The 16,688-nt window shown below is 41.0% G+C and overlaps 1 protein-coding gene across 1 annotated transcript; it reads right to left on the reverse strand.

The window, feature by feature from the left end:
* Positions 1-1,475: 1,475 nt before the first annotated feature.
* hmx3a (H6 family homeobox 3a) lies at positions 1,476-4,038 on the reverse strand. Its single transcript, XM_047029271.1, has 2 exons — positions 3,251-4,038; positions 1,476-2,905 (listed from the first exon to the last, which is right to left on the reverse strand). Exons 1-2 carry the CDS (start codon positions 3,537-3,539, stop codon positions 2,295-2,297), a joined length of 900 nt encoding a protein of 299 aa, XP_046885227.1. The 5' UTR covers positions 3,540-4,038; the 3' UTR covers positions 1,476-2,294.
* Positions 4,039-16,688: the final 12,650 nt, after the last annotated feature.

A 16,688-nucleotide genomic window follows, 5' to 3' on the forward strand; every position in this document is an offset into this window, starting at 1 on the left:
AGACCAGATGTTTTGTTTTCAACAACTTGTCATAGGCCCTAGACCAAAACAAAGTTAGCCTACTCTTTTTGCAGTTAAACTGGTTACAATGATTTACGCGAGAGTGCTTTGCGATATTGTTATAAAATGTAAATAGACTCAGCAAGGCTATGTCTAAAGGTGAGCTTATTGGCTATACTTGACATTGAATGTAGGCTGCCTAAAGTGTCGTCGTAAAACACGTTGGCCGTTTTGCCAATGCGTTGCCAGTGCATGCGTAAATTGATAGTAAGAAATACACTTTTTTCAAGACAATGAACATTTCTATTTTAACAGGAACATTATGTGCATTAGTATTGAAAATAGTATATGGTGTATTTTACCTAGGCTGCTTGAAGTCTACTTCCACGTGCGTGGGCCTACTCCTTAAAACCTGACTGTGGTAAATGTAATAGCACAGTGTTGATAGGCAGAGTTCACCTAAGCGGAGTTGACTTGATGAGGAATACTGGTAATTTTCTAATAATAACGACATAAATTAGTATTTAGGTAGGTTCCGACAACTGAAGAAAAATCGGCACGGTGCATTAACTGTGTGACCGGTCAGATGCACCGAAAACATAAATAAAAACACTGCAAGGTAGTGTGTAAACTATGCTTGAACGCACCCACACGCGTGCTCTAACCCACGTGCAAGCACTATTACTTGCACGCGCACACACAAATGGTTAAGTGGCTGTCATACTCAACAGCAATTTCCTCCTTTGAATACATTACCTATAATTTTGGCAAGATGGTGGCAATTACGCATCTAATTGACCGAGCCATTTTTTATGTAAAACCACGTTTTAAAGTGTATAACAGACGGTTGATTACGATGACACACCTGCTGAAGTTCTTCCCATACATCAAGAGTTTGATATCAAAATGAATGTATTTGTGTTTTCGTTTGAGTACATTTGGATAACTTCTGCTGACTACCGATTACATAGGCTACTAGCCTGAATATTCTAAAATACAAAACACATTTAAGTTTAAAACATCGTGGAAAGTTGCTTTTAAATGCTTAAAATTATGTAGGCTGAATGTTAAACATATGATGTAAATGTAAACTGTAGCCCAATCAGGACTAAAGAAGCCAGCTTGATAAAAATGACTGAAGTCTGAGAAGACAATCAAAGAGAGACAGGTAGCATAACGGGAAGACTACTGCTTGATATCCGGTCACGATAGTTCAGACGGTAAATGTTCCCCTGCTTTGGAAAAAAATCTTAATTATAGGCCTATATTGCAGTGACTGAATAAAAATGTCATGCAAATGTAAAGCGATACTTTTCAGATAAAGGAAATCATGTACAAATGTGTGTTATGAATGAATATTTGGTAGCCAGATAAAATGGAAGTAACGCCACCTGCAAAACAATAGCTTCAAATAACCTGTGGCTTTTGAGAATGTGATGTAAGATGTACCCTAGAAGGTATGAAATAATCTCCATTTATTTCACATCAGATTTCAGCAACACAATATCAAAAAGGTTTTCTTTTTTACTGTACAAAGGAAGAGCACAAATGGATTGCTCTGTTCCTTAACTCGATTAAATATATTCATTTACATTTGTACACCACGTAATTGATTCAAACACAACGTGATATTTCAGATAAAGGTAGAGTGCTAACAAGTCAAATTGTCGACAAAATATAGGCCAAATGGGAATTAGTAGGCCTACAATAAACATAAAGCAGAATTTATATTGTACATAAATAGTGTATTCGATTGTCCCCTGTAAACGCGCTTCATGAAATTGAATCCTTAAACCAGTTCAATAGTTTGCCCAAGTGGCCTTGTTCATGTTCCAAAACAGCCAGAAAGGAGAAGGCTAGGACATAGGCTTATGCCAACTGTTAATTCACTGTACATTGTTTACAGTATTGCACATCAAAATGTCATTGTTCACATAAAAATAGCCTACAAATCTGCTCCCGTTGTTGTAAATTATACTGCACTTTAATAAATTTGGTATTTTGCATGTTTTATCCTGAATCCGAGATAATTCTAGGAAAATAAAAACCACGGCTATATTTACACTGATAACTGAAGGGTCACATAACAATAATAATATTATTACTAATAAAATGGCGTGTATGTTAAACATTGAACTTTGGAATTTATCAGAAATTCACCCCTTCCAAGACAGTCTCTCAGTCGTATTTTTTTATACAAAAATATGTCTTGTGTAGGCTATTTTAGAGACTGATTTTTGTAAAGTTTTTGTTGTTGTTGATGTTTGTTTAGTTTTTTTAACTGAGGTATTCTCTCAGACTGGTCTGAGAAGCGGCACGGAGGTGACGATAGGGTGGGAGTAATAGACGGGGTGAGGGAATGTGAGGAGCGGCTGGCTCACAGGCACGTTGGACGCCGCGCTTCCAGTATCCGAGGCCGAGCTCTCGTGGTAGAGGATGGGCACTCGCACTATCCTCTGTGCTGCAGCGTGGCTCAGGTTGGCAGCTTCCAGTTCAGCTGCCAGCTGCCTCTTCCATTTATTTCTCCTGTTCTGAAACCAAATTTTAACTTGGGTCTCTGTCAGGTGTAAAGAAGCAGCCAGGCCGGCCCTCTCGGAGCTGCTCAAGTAGCGTTTCATGTCAAAGGTGGACTCCAGCTGGAACACCTGACTCCTAGAGAAGACAGTGCGTGTTTTCTTCTTTCGACAAGGTTTCTTGTCCGCGCCGTCCTCGTTTTTCTTCCAGTCATCTACCCCACTTTCCCTCTTTGTTTCTTCTGAATCACTCTCCTCGAGAACGATCTCATCGCCGCTTTTGTTGTCATCGTCATCTTTAGCGTCTGGGTCGGATTTGAGCACCAGGTCTGGCGAGTCGCGGTCTGTGCCGGAGGTTGGAGAGGAGTCTCTCGCACTTGCTTTAGCCGCAACTAAAAGGAACAGGAAAAACATGTTATAAACGCGGCTATATATGTAATTACAACAATGGACTACATTTTCCTTGATAGCATTGACCGTTCATAGGCTACTGTCATGGTAAACATATTAAAGTAAAATAAAATAAAAAGCACAGGCTTGTCTACTGTGGAGCATATTAAACATGGATACATTTCAAGATAACTTAATTTTATGAAAACTGGTGATCAAAGCATGACCCACACCATAAACCTGTAGCATAATCAACTTAATTTCCACAAAATCAATATGGTACATGTTTCACCTACTGAAATCGAATTAATTAAACTTCCACTAGTTCCATGTGTGTATGACCTTACCTTCAGTCCTGTGTAGATGGTTGGACGCACTCAGCGTGTATGGATACCACCAAGCTGAAGCTCGCTCAAGGTAGTGTGCCGGTAGTGCAAACCTCTGTGTGGGTAACTCGAAGCGAGGAAAGTTCAATTCCCCGACGTGGGAGAAGGAAAAGCCACCTTCCAATGCCGTTTTTGTCGAGGCAAAAATAGGCTTGGGTTTAGACGGTTTGCTATCACAGTTCAGCAAGTTTTTGATGAAGAAAGGGGAGTCTTTAGCTGTAGCGCACGTCTCTGGTGCCGTCTCGGGCATGGCTGTGCGATGTTTGCGATCCGAATGCAAAGAAGTAAATATTCAGTCTTAACTCGCCAACAACAAAGCTTGCTCACAAACAGTCGCTGGTTTGGCTTTGACGTCTGTTAATTTCCCTTCTCTCAGATATTTAATGCGCAATGTCTCCGTGGATAGGTGGCTGACGAGAACGTCAAAAAATAAATACACCTTGGTCAAATAGCTTACTCAGAAAGTAAATAGCCTATAGCTTATATGAATATTGCATCCCAGTCTTGTGTGTTCCTTGGTCAAAACGCAACCATGTCCACAGCGTCAGTCTGGCGCCGGATGCTAATGATGAAATAAAAATGTCATCCAAGTTAAATGCGGAAAGTATACGGCGATTGGGCACGTACAATGGCAAATGGGATTAAGGAAGAGATCGGAAGCGGAGAGAGAGAGAAACAGGCGAAAGAGAGAGGGAGATAGAGAGAGTGCGGGATGACAACGAAGTCCAACCTCTCTACACTTTGCGCTTTGGCTGTAGGCAGTAAATGCTCGCGTGTTATTGGTCTTATATAGTCCAATTAGGTAGCAAATGAGGACAGGGTTGTTAGCACAAAAGGAAAGGTTTGGGATAAGCGTCTATAGTGCCACAATGGGTAAACGACTCCCATCAAGCAGCTATAGTCTTGAATTAGGTCAATAAGCTGCAGTTTATTATTTCATAAACAACACATTTTTATTAGGCTATTAAAACAACTTTCAATGGTAAAATGACAATTATCAGTCAAATATAGTTGTCTTGGTTGTTATTGTTTTGATTTTTTAAACATATTTTTTTCTATAAAAGTTAAAAATAGTCAACTAAATTGTTGCTTAATTGAGTAGGAATAGCCGAGTATAGGTTACTTTCTTTATCTTACGATAAATAAACTTCCCTCACAGACTGTGCCAATGTGCCGAATATACTCTACATTGTAGACTAAATATAAAATGTGTGTTACCCATATTGTTTTTCCCACGATGGCCGATATTGCTTTCATGTTGCTATGCATGTTGGTTTAGTTCTGACCATGAATTAACATTTAGGGTCGGATATCGGGGGTTGAACAGAACTATGGTTTGCAACAACGAGGAAACACCGATTTAGTGTATCTTGAAAAAATATGCTTAGTTCGAATTCAAGGACATAGAGAGGATAGGCCTATCAGTTCCAAAGTATACATACTCATAAATTATTTTCTTTAATTTGAATTTGAACACAATCAAATATTTTACTATAAGGAAGTCCAGTGTCGTACAGTGAGAGCCCCTCAAGTTCCCCGTGTGTCAACATGGTTTTCACATGCAAAACTTGAAAATTGTAAAATCTTGTTTTAATCCAGCCAAAAAAATGTTTAATCACTGCCCAAAGAACTAATTTAGTACTGTAATTAAAATGTGTCATCAATGACCAATTATAATCATATTTCATTGATTTTCAGAGCATGCCACTTTTATAATGTTCCTGGGTTGCACACGCATTCATTTTTTCCAAATCGATTTTGTTAATTCACTCCTCAGATTGAAGCCATTGTAAATGTGGTTTGTATATTCATTCATTGATATTAATTGATTTGTTAGTTCATGTCCAATGCTGGATGAATAACGAGGAGACAGCGTCCTCTGTGGGTGATAAAAGCTAATTGCAAGTGTCTGAACTGCTTTCTTGCAGGAATTTAATGCTGCTGAAATAGGTTTAGATTGCCCCCAGATTAACATTCAATTCATTAGTAATTTTACATTGCCATCATTGTTTTCGTCATCATTCCATTTACATGCCATTAGACGAGATGACAATCTTATTTTTTACTTAGAGGAACACAGGTTACCGTCAACATGTCTATTAATGTAAAAAACGTCAGTGGACGGTATACATTACAGGCTAAAGGTAGCTGTATTGAGTGGCATGGAGTTTTTCCATGTGCTTATGGTCTCACGAGGCCTCAAATATGCTAAAGCTACTTGAAGTAATTAACATGTTCATTTAGACCTGTGCTCAAGTGCTCATATCCTGTGACGTAATTACCGTATTTAGTTTCTTGTTTATTATCGCAGGCATTATTATCCATGCGTGACGTTGTAAACATGTGCCTGCATGAACCCTAGTCTCCACATTTACTGTATTCCACTGGACTAAAAGTAGGCCATACATCCATAAAATATTTTATATGCTTGGACATAATATTTTAGCTGGGACAGAATATCCCTTATATCAAATACAAGTATTGAAAATATGGGTAGGTAATATCAGCATCTTAAAAACGTATGCAATTGATAAACATATAGCCTTGATTATAAAGACATGTTACAGCGGTCCCGTGCATAAACTGCAAGGTAATATTAATACGGGCTTCTTCGTGTACACTAAGTCTATTTCCCTCCTGTAGGCTACCCGTACTTTTATATTATTTATTTCAAAGCGCCTAGATATTGATTATTTCACGAGGAAAATGACAAATGGCAGTGGGGAATGACACGGTCAGCAGGTTCTATTAGAGAAATGATAGTATTGCTCATGGTTTGTTAAAAGGTCCAGTTTAGATACTTTATAGGTTTACATCCATCATCGTCTAATGACCTATATGATGAAAAACACGAGGCTTGGTGACAACAGCCCTGTGCAGCAACTCTGATTTGTAATTGCTCCCATATTAAATATAGATTTTTGTTTTGATATCTTGTGAGAATTCCTTTCTGCGGGTCAAGATTGTGATAAAAGACATAGATTTAATGGTGAAAGCACAGAGCGAAAAACAAACTTGAAAAAATGGACAGGTAAAAAAAAAATCTCAAAAATATCTGAGCCCTGTTGAGAGCTTTAGTCACTGAACATTTATAATAACCACACCTATAAAATAAAGGCCTTAGTGCCAGGTATTAGACCGACCTGAAATTTCTAATGCATGCAGGCTATGTTTTTGAGGAAATTATAAATGTTCTTCATGTGAAGAACATTTAACGATTGACCATCGTATAGGACTACGGTAATGCATGAGTCCGGTGGAACCTGACCAGTCTGAACTCTTTCCACGTTTTAATGGTAATTTCCGTTTGAACGAACCATTAAACAACCGAAGGTCACTGCGATTGGCTGCATTTAAGTCTTGCATTTAACTTGTAAAAGAATAGGTGGCCCTTCGATGACCCGAGAAACCTTAATTGGGATTGTGCCGGTATTGATTGGTGAGTGGTCGGGCGAGGCCTGAGTTACAACCCAGTAAGAAGAAGGTGTCTGCCACTTTCATTTGCCCTCCTACGTCAAGACACAGCCAATAGGCGGATTAAGGGTCTCAATGTCATTCAGAAGGTTGGGAGATGATGTTGGCTCTGGAGTGGCAACACTCGGCACTCCCTGTTTGAGCAGGAAAATGCATAAGCCAAGGCTGTGTCTGCGAAGAAGACACGATGGCAACAAATGTGAAAACGAATAGTCACAGCTAGGGCTGTTTGCGTGCGTCTCCGGTTGGTTTGAAATAAACCTACTTTGAGAGAAGAGAATGTGGATTAATGTCATTCAAACCAAACCCGCCTGAGCACCTATTACTGTTAGTGAGCGTCTGAGCTTCCACCGCAGGGAATACGAAGATGTGGGCATTTGAGATGGGTATTTCTGTTTTTATACGTCTCACATTTTATATCTATACTTCTGTACCTTTTTAACTCCGTCTTTCCCATTATCGTTTCTCGGTAGAGATGATGACCGATATGGAGTTTTGATGGACACTGTCAGAGCGATGTAGCCCTAATTCACCATTACGACCAACCTAGACAGAACCCTACAGGCTTCCAGTTTCCATATCAACTTCCTGCTTTGGAGAAACTGGACCGATTCGACACTGAGCCTGGGCATTTTATCCGCCTGCACCCAACCTGACTCGACATGTCATTACAACTGGGTAATCTGGTGCGGGCGACAGAAAGGTTCTCATCAGTGTCAGTCTGAGATATAGATATGGGCCGAGTAACAAATGGCCAAATGCACAGGCAGCAGAGCAGACCATCAATAAAGCAATTTCTAGTGTCATAACAGCTGCGCTTTTCCTAAAGCCAACCTTTCAAAAACTTTTCCCTCTGCAAATCGCTGCAGCCCCACCATTAGAGGCCTGCCTTGTGACTTTAATGGATTCCGTACAAATAATATTCCACCATAATGGAAAAGGTTGAAGTCACTGAAGACAGATGAAGTCATAAACACGTATAATTGAGAATCAAAGACCGATAAATTTTAAACTGCTATCCATTTTCTCTTTTTAGATGATGATCTATGCTGTGGTGGTGGCTGGAAAATGAAAGAGATTATGGGATAAAATTATAACAATAAATTTTCTAAACATACACCTTGATTATGCTTCGATTTTTTGGAGGGGGGGGGGGTGAGGAGAAGGCTACGATTGCTGAAAGCTTGCTAGCTAAATGGCACTATAAAATAGGTCCCCTGCTCTTTTGCCTGCGGAACTCAGGCATGCCTGGAGCTGTGATTTTCTCCCTTTAAATGGGGAAATGAATTGTGTAATTTATTGCAAACTCGAGCACAGTGAGATTAGATCAGCATATCCCATCAAAGGAACAACAATCAATCAGCTTCTAGTTAACAGCTTGAAACGCATAAACCAGGGCACCTAATGGCTTTCCAATTTAACAGATTGATAGACTTATCCGGTCTCAGTGGATGAATTAAAAAATCGGGTACTTCCACACGGGTACTGACACTTTTGACAGAACATTTTACCCTCATATTGCTGTCTTACTGCCTATATTTAGTTTTTAATGTAGATAAAGAGTAACAAAGTTATATAGCCAACCAACTTTATATCTCTCTATTGCTGAGAAAGCAAGTAGGCCTGTTCAGATGACGTGATAGTGGAAGTGTGTCAGATGTGTAGAATGGTTTCATTTTAATGACCTGATTATCGCGGGTCATTTGGAAAATCTCGGGGAGCTATTCAAAGCCCCTTAACAATATCTAAATGTGACCCAGGCGACCTATTCAACCGAGTGAAAACGAATAAAAAATACCCCTTTTCCAGCCCGTCTTTAGTCAGACCAATGACTATTTAATGAATTGATCTGAAAAACAGCTATAAGACCACCAAAGAGGTCTTGGGAAGTTATTTTCGAGTCCCTGTAACCAGTTTATACATATGCAGCTAAATGAAACCAGCAATATGTTTCCACGAGCAGAAAACAAATCTGTAATCCCCTATCAAAAGGAGCGACCACCACACTGAGATAGAAGTCCAGTGGTGCTGTATAGGCCCAGGTCTGCCCAGTCAGGCTTTGAAACAGAGAGCCACTGAAGCACTGACTCAATGTCACCATGTTCTCGAGGCTAGATGCTGTGAGAGATTATCTCCCTGTGGCTCTACATAATTAAGGAGACGTTGGTATCAAGGATGTGATCCTGAGAGGGATGGGAAAGTGTTATCTTAGATTCGGACGATCAGAGGTAGCAAGCCCATTGTGGGGCTGAGACTGGAGTGGATCAGTCCACTCTGGAGTGGATGAGTCCCACTCACTAGAGCAGTGTCTCAGGTCACTTCCCTATCAACGGGCTGAGCCCTTACAGAACCAGTGGCCCGCAGTGAACATGTGACTGCCATACATATCTTAAAAAGAAACAAGATCTTCTCATCGGCATGAACTAAATAGATGGTTGGGGTCAATTTCATCTAAACCTGGTCAGCGAAGGAAACAGAAGGAGAATCACCTCATGACTTAGGAAGGGACAGTTACTGATTATCTATATATATATCAATCAGTCGACCAATGAAACTGCCCCACTATTGGTGAATCAACCAATCAGCACCACAGTCCCTGTCTATGTCAGAGCAATAAAACCTGTAGACACTCAGCCAGAAATCCTCAGCACAAATATATGCCTCCGGTGACGGACAAATATTCCGGAACAAGCTTTACCCTTTTTTTTCTATTGTGGCAGGAAATGAAGTTGACACACAATTGTGTTTACCTGACACTAACACTCATGTCATCACCGTGGATACAACTGCAGTACAAGAAGTACAACATCACCCAGCACACCACGCATGATTGCCCCCTCCTTGTGAAAGACAGTAATTGGTGTTTGTGTGCTCTCCTTCTCTTTCTCCTGTCGCTTTAAAGAGTGTGGTAAAGAGTGCTATCGCTGGCACCTGATTAGCATGTGTCCTCTGCCTCTTCCAGCAGCTGTCGGGACTGCCTAATGACAGGAAACTTGAGCAGAGACACACATGCACACACACACGGGCACGCACACACACAGGCACACACATGCACACACACAGACACGGGCGCGCACACACAGGCACACACACACAAGCACACACACATGCACACATGCACACACACACACACAGGCACACATACACACACACACACACACAGGCAGGCACACCTACACACACACACATGCACAGCTCTGCTGAAGTCATACATACCAGTACTTGTTCCTTTTCTGTCAATAGTGTGCTTCTTTTTTTGTAATTTTTCTCCTGTCTAAAGTAGGTATGCTATTATAGGCTTCTCTATTAAACAGTCAAAATGGAGCATTGATTATTTGTAAAAACATAAGTGCAAATCAAATCAACATAGCACGATAAAAGATGAGGGTTGCTTACCTGCACATACACAGGAAAATGGGAACAATTATTGACCAATTGATTTTCATGTGGGGGGCATTTATTTTCCCCCTTGAAAAGGCCTTGACTGTGGAACTCCCCCATTTCTCCACAGCACCATCACACCAACAACCACCACCGACTCCCTCCTGTGCCCTCAATCTCCCTGCACCCTCCCAGGAATTCATTTCTCAGCCTCTGGAATGCAACTTTTCCATCAGCACTGTTATATATTTGGCTTTCCATTTCACTTTAATAGGGACGGAATTGGCTACATATTCTTTTACAGCCCCCCGACACCATTAGAAAGCCTGTTGTCATTTGGATTATTTATGAAAAACTATTTCATGCTTACTTACATTTGCTTATTTCCCCCCAGTGCAACCTACAGCAGATTTGGTCCATTTCAAACGTCTTAAAGCCAGTTCTTTACGTGTGTAGGTCGCAACTCTCGATTGCGCCCGGGCTGAAATGCTGGTGTAGAGGGCCAAGCCATGGAGAAAAGGTGACAGATAGATTATGGGGATGCCATGTGAGGGAAGAGAGAATGGAGAGAAGGGGCCATTGCATGGTTAAAAGGACATGGATTCTAAGAGGTAGATGAACACGAAGAGCTACACAAGGTGGAAAATAGAGAGTCAAGTGGCTGAGCGGGTAGAGCATTGGGCTAGTAATCTGAAGGTTGCCAGTTCGATTCCCGGCCAGTACGATGACGTTGTGTCCTTGGGCAAGGCACTTCACCCTACTTGCCCCGGGGAGAATGTCCCTGTACTTACTGTAAGTCGCTCTGGATAAGAGCGTCTGCTAAATGACTAAATGTAAATGTAAAATATGAGACTGGGTAAAAGGGAAAGCTTGTAGAGGAACAGTTAAGAGGGTGCTTTCTAGAGGGCAGAAACATGGTAGATGTGGGTTGGGTCAAGGAATAAAAAATATATGCCATGACACCATAAGTTTTAACACACTGACAAGCAAACAGAGAAGGGTGTTATGTTACCATGACAAATATAATAGTTTGGAATAGACACAGTAAGAAACATGCTAAGATAGCAGAGGAAGTTATACCATGGATTTATATTTTAGTCATAAAACATGCCATTTCCTTTGTCATCGTATGGTGTTTATGAGTGTCATTGAATGATTTTAAACCATTTCTATCGACTTTTCCAACAGTTAAAAAGGCAATTTTGTCACGCAGCTCAAATTTAATCCATCAAAACTGCCTTACTTAAAGTTAATGGTATAGCCAGATAAAGCAGGTGACACACTCCTCAGCAGAATGACACATCCATCCTTATAATCGCAAGCTTACTGTATACCCCCACCCCCCTCGCACACTCACGCACATACACACAGACACACTGTGTGCACATACACACAGACACACAAATACACACACAAACTCTTTCCAGTGTTTGGCCTGTGTTTTATAAAGTGACCCTAATAAACTGCGGTGTGGCGCGGCAGGTTTGTCACTGTCACAGGTAAATGATGTAATTAATGAGCGCAGAGGGGAGCGTATCAGGGCTGGGCTGGTACCTCTTAAACACCTCTCCAGCTGGCTGGGTTTGGGAAGGCCCAGCTGGACACAACCACGGGATCGATGCAGGGTCAAGGGTCAGCCGACCCCCCTATTATGGTCTGTGCTGCTCTCGTTCTAACTAACGATGCCTGCAGGAGCCAGGACAGCGGTTGGGGATGGAGTTTGGAGTGGGTCCGAGCCTCGAATGAGGGCTTGGATCAGGCCTTGGTCTGGGGCCCTGGAATAGGTCAGTGGGCCTGGGTTGGGGCCTTGGTTCAGGGTTTGGCATGGAGATAGTGCTTAGGCCACAGCCAGAACAGGGAGGGTTTGTATGGTAATAATGTTGGACTGAAAGGAGGTCTTTAAAACGTTTTAATATACAAAAGGTACTGTGGTACAAATTGGACTCACATACTATATTTCCGATCTCAAACACAACATAGCTACAGGGGGAAGGCCCTTGGCTAGCGCTATGAGTCATTGGGTAGGATAGGACACAGAGCAGCAGGGGAACATGGGAAATCGTTCCTGGCCAGATTGGGTTTGATCAATACTCTCAAAGGGCACAGCCCTCATTAATCTAAAACTTCCCTCACATTAGGAACTCTGTCCGATTGAGACCACTCTATTCCGACTCAATGGCTGCTCCAATAGATCCATTTAGTTATCTAAAGCATTTAATCTAAAGTGCACATATATAGGATGTAACGTTTGTGGAATCTAAGAAGGAAAACATGCATTGTATGGGCCTGAGTACATTATAGCACTAAGCAAGCATGATTGGATCTGAGGCTCAATTAAGTTCTACTCAGGCGATTATTTATCACTTCAAAATAAGCAATAAATACAAATGAAACCTAGATCTCTCTGTAGAACCTATAATAACCGAAAAGTCAACTTCTTATTTGTTGTATTTGTCAGGTTTTATTTTTAATTGTTGTATGCTGAAGAATATCCCTGTCATAGACAAGCCTACGAGTGCATGGTTTGTGAAATCAACCCTGAAAAAGTAGACAAGTCTTCTTTGGTCTGAGCCGTGTGGTGGACATGTGGAGAGGTTCTGAGCCGTGTGGTGGACATGTGGAGAGGTTCTGAGCCGTGTGGTGGACATGTGGAGAGGTTCTGAGCCGTGTGGTGGACATGTGGAGACAGCAGATCCCTGGTGCTTAAGGAAGTGCCATTGGACACACTATATTATCCTGCTATGGACAGGCTCATCTATTATGGGTCTTCTCGTGGACCGAGTGAAATGCTCGTATTAGGGCAACTGTGCGTTCAGAGGCATCATTCAGGACAATGAGCTATAGCCACAGAGTGACAAGCTAGAAAAATGCCCCCACTTTTCAGGCTGTACAAATGACGTTTGGCAACGATAACTCACAATTGGACACTTCATTTCAAGTTGCTAGCGAGCCAGCCAGTCAAAACCTATTATACCATCTTCTTTATTTGTGGCCCGTGGTTTTGGTAGTCAGGCTCTCAAATAAATACTACTCAAATGCCACTTCAGTCAAAAATATTGGCCAATTCTTTCTGTACCTCGTCTGGGTCTGGATGGCAACCTGCTTCTGGAGGTATAAACCTTTAGGAGTCAGGTGGTCAGGCATCCATCATGACCAACAGCAGTATGGGCAATAGGATATATGCCAGTGACTAGAAGTGACCAGTACAGTTCCCTTGAGGGCTCTTCACCAAAGCATGGTATTCAAATGAATTGATTACCAATCTATCATAGAAGAACTGCTTGCTCAAAGGTATAATCATTCTCCTATGAAGAAGAGATGGGTTTGAATACCTTTAAAAATTGACAGTCATTCAAGAGTAATTGTATCGTTTGTCACTATACTGACAGGGTATTTCATTGTTTTCAATATTTCAGCCCAGCGGAAAATGTGCCAGAGGAAACCCAGGCTGTCACGGCGTGTAAAAGGTGTGAATTCCTCTAAATGTGCTTTAATACGGTAATACGGAAGTCACAGGGACATTCCTACTTCCTAAGGTGACAGCAGCTTTATTGTGCATCGCGTCATAAAGTCACATCATCGCTGTTCCCCACTATTATTAAATTTAACGTAGTGTGTGTGTGTGTACGTGTGTGTGTTTATGAGAGACTGAGTGTGTGTGACAGCCTGGTGTTTGTAAACAAACATGTTTAGAGATATAGTCTGGATGGGGGGAAAATGTGCCCTCTGAATTTGCACAGTAGCTTCACAGTGTCTGAAGTTTAACATTTTTCTAAACTATTTTTTTTTCCTTCCAAAGCATGGGTAGTTTTGGTCAACCTTAGGTCAATAAAATGACTGTCCCCCAAGCTGGTCTATCTATCAAAAGATAAGAATTTGTCTTTGGAGGCCAGACTGAATTCATGAGAGACAGTTCTCTTTGGTTTGCCGGAAATTAATCAAGGAGATGAGGTTTTGGTGTGCCTATATCACATCTAATCTGTCCTTTGTGAAATCGTAGACGGCTCCAAACCTCACCAATCGAGAGCCACACAGTCTTTATGAGAAGCCACTTGTTCCCTGCATAATTGCGGGGTCTCATTGCTGAGTTAAATAGGAGACGGGGGTTGTCGGGATGGCTAGTCTTGTTTGCCCATGTAAAGTGTGATCCAGATAATAGCATTCTCATCAAAGGCGGCAATTACATTCATTACAGCGGTGCGAGGCGCGCCTGCAAGGAAATTAAGTGGTGCGGGGAAAGAAAAGCTTAATATATACCTCTATTATTCTCCTCCCCACCTCTCTGCTCTTTTTCAAATGAACCACGTGGAGCGGGGGGGGATCTCAAGAAAAGAAATAGTCTCAGAACAAGAAGAATAAATCCAGTCAAAGTCCCCCTTCACCTTGCTGCCACAGAGGCCGCTCTGGCTACAGTTACTATGGCTGCACTCTCAGGGATTAAAAAGCCTTTTCTCGGAGGCTGACATGCATGCAGCTTTAACACAACACCATAATATGACTGGAGTCTTTAGAAATGGCTTAAGGCCTTCTCTAAATTAAAACCCAATTTCTTTCAGGAGCAAGGAAATGGATTGTCTTATGTCCTGTAAAACCACAAACAGCTCATAAATCAAGCAGTTTAGAGGAGAGGGAACCATTTTCATTTAGGGCACTTAATTGTGAATTAAGGCAAGTGGATAACACTGTAATCTCCTCTAAAGCAGGTGTTTTTCTATCTGCCCGACTCCTTTCAGAAACATATATACTACGGAAGTGAAAATTAAAAGGTACACCGTTGAACATACTTTAGATAGAACCATACATTTAAAATGTTGAATAAATTGTATTAAGTACTTAGACTTGGAATCTTTCTAAAATACACATTTAGCCATTATTAAAGCAAACCTAAACATATATTTTAAATCTATTTGTAAATTGATGATAATGTGTTAGATGCCTTGGAGTCATGCAATGCGGGCCCAACTTATGTTCCCCCACAACATTCAGATCATCAGAAAACAATAAACACAAGGCCGTTATCATTTAATTCCCAGATGTTCCCGTCTAAATGTCAACTTGGGTTGAATGAGTTACCTCCTCTACAGCCTCATTAATACACACTGCCCTTTTACCACAGTGACCAATACATCCTGCAGTGTGTATATTATTCATGCCAAATGAGAGGACGTTGGCTTGGAAACGCCAGTATAGTGGACTCAGGCCTAGAAAATGTGTTGCCTCGTTGACTAGGCCTTGATTTAGCTTGTTTGTGTTTATTAACAGATATCTGGTGTAAACAATGAACATAACACAGGCTACTTATTCACTTAGACCACACTGGGTTTTGAAAGATTGGATACATGGAGCAGAGGGAACAGGTTTGATCAAATTTGCAGTTGAGTAAACCACAAAAACAAAAACTGTCATTCATCTTTTTCAACGGACAAATTATTGTCAGTGTGAGTAAATTATTTAAAAGGATCTGCCCCCATTGGAAACCTGAGCATAATTAAATTGCAATAAAATAACATTAGTGTCGACAGGCCATTAGGAGGTGAAGTAATTGACTGTTCTCGCGGTTGTCGTTTCAGACAGTCAGGTCGGCTATCATGTCTTCCAGATACCAGGTACCTAATCCATGAGGTTTGTTTTGTCTGTGCTATCCAACTCAAACACTACATATCTGAGACTTGTTTAACTGTTGTTCATTTAACGTTAACTTCAATGTGGAATGATCAGTATTTTTGTTTAAATGTGGGTGCTCTGTCGATCAACGTCAAAAGCGAACGGACGGAGGCAAACGTGTTTCAACAACAGGACACGTATGCCACCCAGTGCCAAATATCGGGACTGTCTCTATAGTAGCTAATTTTCGTTTTCTCGTCAAATTAATGTCTAGAATGATTGTAGCATGTAGGCTACGTATGGTGTGTAACTACATTTTTCTCATCCAAACATATTAAGTCTACTCAAGCCTTTCTGACAAGTTGCTCACGTTGCAAAGGTCAGGCGGTTTCTATTACTTGTTGTAATTTTCTGGTTGCTTCCCAAGAAGTACGTAGGCCTACCATTGAAAATGGATACGATGGCTTCGCACAAACTAGTCATTTATCACTCTGTCTTTAATGCTCTTGCTTGAACGTTGACACAACAGAGGGAATGTGATCTTCTGTAAACTTATTAACCGTTCAATTATTGATTGTGATGAAACATGCATGAGTCAATTTAACGCAATGCGTCAGCTCAAATAAGAATCTTCGTGTAATTGTGGGATTTAATTTGTGTTAGGCGTTTTCTAATTGTCTAATGCCATGCAGGGAATTTCGTTTTTCAGAAAATTACATTCTAGGTATAACATGTTGTTATCGAAGTTAGCCTACAGTTTTTTAATTGAAGGCCTGATTATTAAAATACTTTTTTTATTTATCTAGCTAGCCTACCTATTACTGTAAACTGAATTTTTCAAGTTACAACATCGACACTAATGAGCAATAACTTATCCTATAGGAACTGTTATTCGCGCTCCCATTGCACCAAAGGCGGGACAGATTTCACTGATGGACTC

Source organism: Hypomesus transpacificus, chromosome 11 (assembly GCF_021917145.1).
Source record: "Hypomesus transpacificus isolate Combined female chromosome 11, fHypTra1, whole genome shotgun sequence".
Taxonomy (NCBI): Eukaryota; Metazoa; Chordata; class Actinopteri; order Osmeriformes; family Osmeridae; genus Hypomesus; species Hypomesus transpacificus.